At 43.2% G+C, this 6,510-nt stretch overlaps 1 protein-coding gene across 1 annotated transcript; it reads left to right on the plus strand.

Annotated features, from left to right (window-relative positions):
- Positions 1 to 875: 875 nt before the first annotated feature.
- Positions 876 to 2,620, plus strand: LOC123273578. The gene is made up of 3 exons (XM_044741019.1): positions 876 to 1,083; positions 1,158 to 1,664; positions 2,322 to 2,620. The coding sequence occupies exons 1-3, from the start codon at positions 876 to 878 to the stop codon at positions 2,618 to 2,620; spliced, it is 1,014 nt and encodes a 337-aa protein (XP_044596954.1).
- The last annotated feature ends 3,890 nt before the right edge of the window (positions 2,621 to 6,510 follow it).

Below are 6,510 nucleotides of genomic sequence, written 5' to 3' on the forward strand. Positions count from 1 at the left end.
TTGGCACGTTCTTCTCGTCGAGAGCTTGCATGATGCAGTCCCAATTAGCGGAATTGAAAGCATTTTTGATGTCCAAGGCAGCCACCAGGCAGTACTTCTTCGTTCCACCCTTCCATCTAGTTCCTGCGATTGCCTCTTTAGCCGTATTAACAACCAGGTTGATCGCGTCCAGGGTTGATCGTCCTTTCCGGAATCCATACTGGTTGTCTGCCAAGAGTGGGTCGACTACTGCATCTATTCGCTGATGGATGATACGCTCAAATATCTTACCCGCCGTATCTAGCATGCAGAGTGGTCGGTAAGATGACGGTTCTTCTGGCGGTTTCTTTCCTTTAGGTAAAAGTACTAACCGTTGCTGTTTCCACTTACAAGGAAAAGTCCCCTCCTTGAGGCATGCGTTGTAAGCGTCTAGAAATAATGTTGGTGCTGCCTTTATGATGGTTTTCAAGGCTATATTAGAGATTCCGTTTAATCCCGGCGCTTTATTATTTCCTACCCGATTACAGGCCTCCAACAATTCTTCTTCAGTGACAGGTGGAATGTCGTCCAGTTCATCTTGCGTTGACTGATAATTATCAGTCACGACTCTACAAAAAAATTTTCGTTCTTTGTCCTAAAGTTTATACTATTATTTTCCAGTTAGTTATGCACAAAAACGAAAAGAAAATACCTTTTTTCGGTATAAAGTTTGCTTTTGTGATAGTTATAATAATAATACTCATTTTTTAATTTTTTCATAAATTTTAATTGATTTTAATATTTTTAAAAAGACCGCGCGGTGAGAGTGGGGTATTAACGTTTACACTGTGCCGCTAGATGGCACCCGAGTGATAAACAACCATCAGGTGTTATTTACAAGCCCAGAATAACTTAAAATGTCGTCACGAAAGTGCAAATACGATGCTGATGCATTTTGTTTTATATGTGGTCAATTTATTAAAGTTCGAGACGTGAAATATGAACTAAAGACATCTCACGTTCTCTGTGAAGCCTATGAAGCATATTTTGACTGTCCTGTACGGAATCAAGATAAGCCATGGGCTCCACATGTTGCTTGTAGTTATTGTAAAAGGTGTTTGGAAGGTAAGCAATTTTTATTTAATTAAGCGATGAATCCGAAATAATAGACATATTAATTTTTATTTTTATATTTTTAGGTTGGTATCGAGGTGAGAAAAGGTCTATGAAATTTGCGATACCAAGGATTTGGCGAGAACCAAAAGACCATATTACTGACTGCTACTTTTGTATGGTGAATCCGAGTAAGAGACGTAGAGGTAAAAATGCAAAACCTATTGAATATCCTGACCTCGAATCTTCTTCTGCTCCAATTGCTCACGACCTGACACGACCAGTACCTGAGCCACCAAAAAAATTATCGCAGAAAAGTAGCTCATCTTTTAGTTCTTATAAAAGTAATTCCGATAAGGAGTTTTTGCCTACACCTGAACAACCAAAACACTATCTCATTACTTCAGAAGATTTTAACGATCTAATTAGAGATTTAAATTTGCCAAAAAATAAAGCAGAGCTTCTAGGCTCTCGGTTAAAACAGTGGAATTTGCTTGATGATGTTAAGATCACGGATCAGCGGACTAGGCATGAAATGTTTGCAACGTTTTTCACGAAGGAAGATGGACTTTGTTTTTGTAATGACATTAAAGGTATGTTTGAAGCAATTGGCATATCCTGTGTCCCTAGCCAATGGCGTTTATTCATTGACAGCTCTACAAAAAGTTTAAAAACAGTTATATTGCACAACGGGAATAAATTTCCGTCTCTTCCAATTGCTCACTCAGTACATCTTAAAGAAAATTATGAAAGTGTCAAAATTTTGCTTGAATCTGTAAAGTATCGTGAGTATAACTGGGAGCTGATTGGAGATTTTAAAATGGTGGGATTTTTAATGGGGCTACAGGGTGGATATACAAAGTATCCGTGTTATTTGTGCTTGTGGGATAGCAGAGCGGATTCTAAACACTATATTCAACGGTCATGGCCTGTAAGAACAGAATTGTGTGTCGGAAAACAGAACGTCAAATTTGAGCCGATTGTTGAAGCGGAAAAAATGTTAATGCCGCCTTTGCACATTAAGTTAGGGTTGATGAAACGATTTGTTAAGAAACTGGATGAAACTTCAGAAGCTTTTGGATACTTAAAAAAATTTTTTCCGAAGTTATCGGAAGCAAAGGTTAAAGCTAGGGTTTTTGTTGGTCCGCAAATAAGACAGATTTTCGCCGATGAAAAATTTCCAACATTGCTGAATCGTACTCAAAAAGCAAGTTGGAACAGTTTTAAAGCAGTAGTTTCTGGATTTTTAGGAAATAATAAAGCTGAAAACTACGAAAAGTTGGTTGAGGATATGCTTACAAATTTTAAGGCCATGGGCTGCAGGATGTCATTAAAAGTACATATGCTGCATGCTCATTTGGATAAATTTAAAAACAATATGGGAGTCTATTCCGAAGAGAAAGGAGAACGTTTCCATCAGGACATCATGAATTTTGAACAACGCTATCAAGGCCAATACAATGAAAACATGATGGGCGACTATATTTGGGGTTTATTGAGAGAAAGTAGCTATGAACATAAAAGAAAAAGTAAAAGTCTGCACTTTTAAGTTATTTTCCACTTTTCTGTAAGCTAATTTGATAGTAAAACTTAATAAAAATAATAAACATTTTTATTTCAATAGTTTTATTTTCAATCAAAAATTAAAATCCGAGATTTTTAAAAATTTCGTTCAATCAGTCTTCTAAGCACAAAAGCAAAGTTTTTCATGCCATATATTCTTTTTCCATCTTATTACGACCTAAACTACCGAAATTTAATGCTTTGCAATCAAAGTCAAATTTCATGTTGACCCGTGTCTCAATTATAATTGAGACTGTGTTGCTGTGGAAACAGCGCAGTGACGATTTTCTGAAGGAGTTGGGGACACGTAGGTGACGGCATTTGTTGTTTCTTCAGGTGCGTCATGACCACCTTATACGGCCGACCCCACACGTCTTTGTCGACCTCGTATATGAGCTCTTTCCAGCATCTTCTTTTGCTCTCTTTTATGGCCTTATTAAGTTCACGACGAGCTTTTTTGTACTCTGCGATCAGCACTGCAGAGTAAGGTCGTTGATAGCCACGCTGTGACATTCTTCTCTTTCGATGACACTCTTTACGGAGGTTGCTGATATGATCATTCCACCAGTGTACCGCAGGTCTTGAATTCATAACACGTTTGCGAGGCATACTGGCATCACAAGCTTGTGTTACTCTCATCATCAGGGCCTTAGTATGTTCTTCTGCACATCCAGTCTCTATCGGATCACTATCGAGGGCTGTTAGCAATACTTCTGGGTCAAGAGATTTCACCTTCCAACCGACGGTGTTAAATTGCTTGATAGGCCCCCTGAGGTTCTGGTCGTTTGACGTTTCCCAGAGTATCACATGATGGTCACTGGCAGTGTAGATGTCCAGTACCTTCCAGTTAGTTTTACCTTTAGCAAGGCTGGTACTGACAAAAGTGACGTCTACAATCGAGTTTGCGTCACCTTTGGTGTAGGTCGGCGTGTCACCACTGTTGAGCAAGACTACATCTAGTGTAGAAAGAGCTTCTAGCAGCTCTCTTCCTCGTGCATTAGTCTGCTTACTGCCCCAGTCCACTGCCCAGGCGTTAAAGTCCCCGCCTATCGCCACTGGATGATGTTGCTTCGCGTCCTCGGTCAGTCGATCCAAGAAGTCAGTAAACTCAGCAATTGAGAGGCTAGGTGGTGCGTAGCAGCTGTAAAAACAGATGCCATCTACTGATGCTGCTACAAAGCCAGCGCTGCCATTGGTAGCTACACTCTGGAAAGGGAGCTTACCACAAGCCCAGATCACAGCTTTCGTGGTGATATCCGTCTCCCAAGGTTGTCCAGCTAAATGTTTATATGGCTCCGATAAAAGCACAACGTCGAGCTTTAATTCCCGTACTGTCTGCATAGGCAGGTCATGCGCAGCTTCGCAGTGATTGATGTTAAGCTTCAGTATCCTTATGTTCGTTTATTTGTCAGCTTCTGGAGTGCTTCTTGGAAGATTGGGCATCGGCCAGAACCAGACCGGTGAGCAGTGTCCTGAGAGCCAGGTTTTTCCGCACATAACGCACATTTCGCTTTATTTGGGCATTGAGCAGCTTGATGACCTGTTTGCCCACATTTGATGCAAAGCCCAGATCGGTCGACTTCGCTTTTACATTGGGCAGTAGTGTGCCCAAAGTGCCAGCACTTATAGCATCGTAGTGGTGTCTTAACTGCTCTGACACGGCAATTTACCCAGCCAATCCTTATTTTGCCTGTCTTTCCGAGTATCTTCTGCACTATTGCTGCTGGCAATCGTACCGAAGCAGTTTGAGTACCTCTGTAGGCCGGACGAATTTTAATGACATCTTCAGGTATTTCGTAGTCATTTCCAGCTGCCTCTTGTAAGGCCTTCCGGACATCTTCTTTAGTTGTTTCGTCGTCAATGTCCCGGATTTCAAGCTTTTCCTCTGGGCCTTTACAGATGACTTGCGTTTCTTCTTTAAGGATGCTCTTGATGGTCTTCAGCAAAGCTTGTCCTTTGTCTGCGGTCTTTCTGGAAAGCGTAATGAGCATATTCCCATCATTCGTCTTTTGAACCTTGTCAACGACGTCACGGGTCTAATCTGGTGGGACATCTTTTTTAATCCGACGCAGTATCTCGGCATATTTTGCCTTCTCAACGGGTCGAATAATTAAGGCATCTGGTTTGGTGAATTTTCGCGGTTCTTCTCGCTTAGGCTCCGGCCGAGATTTGTTCACCGGTTGTTTTCGTAACCGCTCTCTCGCTTGCTCCTTCTTTTCCTTCTTGGATTGGACCTTTTGCCATTCAGTCACCTCTTTTTTTCCGGCGTGCTGCTAGTTCTGGTTCTGTCTTCCACGACTGATTCACCGTCACCTTCGGCTCCAGTGTCCATTGCTTCTTCATTCACGACAGTTGCTTGAATGCTTCTCTCCGGTGTAGTGCGAGAAGTGCGTCGTACTGTTGAACGCCATTCTTCATCAAGTTTCTTGAATCTCTGGAGGGCATTGGCTACGCTGGTCGTCTTGGTCTTAATCTCCTTGTGGATATTGACCTTAGATTGGATGAAGTCATTTAGCTCACTGGTCAGCTTTTCAAGGCGTTCTAACGCTTGCGACCGCTTCATTTCAGCGCTTGCTTCAATCGCTGCTTGTTGGGCATGAGGCTCGTTTTCACTATTGTTGTTTTCTTGAATTTTACTCATACTTTTAAATTTACCAGCGCATCGTACGGAGTGGAGCGGGTTGTCATAACTAGGAACGGGTGTACCCTCGGAGATAGTACTCCTACCCCAGTCCCCTGAGGCCTAGCCGTCACTTAGCCAGCCCCGGAATACACGGACGGACTAGACTCGCTCGGAGCGGTGAAGATTCCGATCTCTAACACTCACTGCGTACTTCCTGATCAAGGCCCGACGTGGCTGGCTCCTGATCCACTGCTGCAACTTACACCTCGGCAGAGCAAGCTCACATCAGCCGTGGCCTGCATCGTCGGAAACTACGACACGAGGTTCCGGTCACTCCCAGTGGGTCACAGCAGGGAACGACCGTCTTGTTAGGTCAGTTAGTGTGACCAACCCATTAAAGGGGAGTTTTGTCCACGGGAACGTATTTTATTTGGCTCCTACCCTCTGTACCAGGTACAGCGAGCGTTCAGCCATCCGCTACGGGGAGACACGCCTGGTAGCAGTTTCTCCTCTGCCCCAAGAAAGAGAAGTCTTCCCTGTATAAGCTTTTCGAGCAATTTCCCAGCAATTTCCAGCATGCAAAGTGGTCTGAACGACGAAGATGTTATAGGGCCACCTTTGCCTTTATCTAGCAGAACCAATCTCTGCCGCTTCCAGACCGCGGGAAACGTGCCAGTTGCCAAGCATGCGTTGTAGGTGTTCAGAAGTATGTCTGAGTATTCCAGGGATACAGTCTTGATCACCGATGCTGGGATGCCATCAGGCCGGGTGCCTTTCCTGTTTTGAGTGACTTGGCCGCGTCTTGTAGTTCCTTAGTTGTAAAGGGTGTTACTTCGCTGTTTTTAGTGTAGTGTTTCTTCTTCCGTGGCGGGCAGATATCTTTATCAAGGTCGTTACAGATCTCTTGCCACAGTTTCGCTTTGCTTGCTTTGATTGCCCGGTTTAGGTTCTTTTTGGCCTGCTTATACTCGCTCAAATGTAGATCTTGATTGGGGGAGCGTTTCTCAGCTCTCGTGTGGGTGTGTGTGGGTGTGTGTGTGTATGTATGTGTGTGTGTGTGTGTGTGTGTGTGTGTGTGTGTGTGTGTGTGTGTGTGTGTGTGTGGATGTGTGTAAACCTCTTATAACTTTCGAACGGCTTGACTGATTTGATCGCGGTTGGTGCCATTCGAAAGGGCTTGACTAAACTTAGATTTTGTATATACTTTAAAACGATTCGGACCAGTAGATTTTGAGAAATCGCAAAAAAACCAC

The sequence above is a fragment of the Cotesia glomerata genome, unplaced genomic scaffold, assembly GCF_020080835.1.
Source record: "Cotesia glomerata isolate CgM1 unplaced genomic scaffold, MPM_Cglom_v2.3 scaffold_11, whole genome shotgun sequence".
Lineage (NCBI taxonomy): Eukaryota > Metazoa > Arthropoda > Insecta > Hymenoptera > Braconidae > Cotesia > Cotesia glomerata.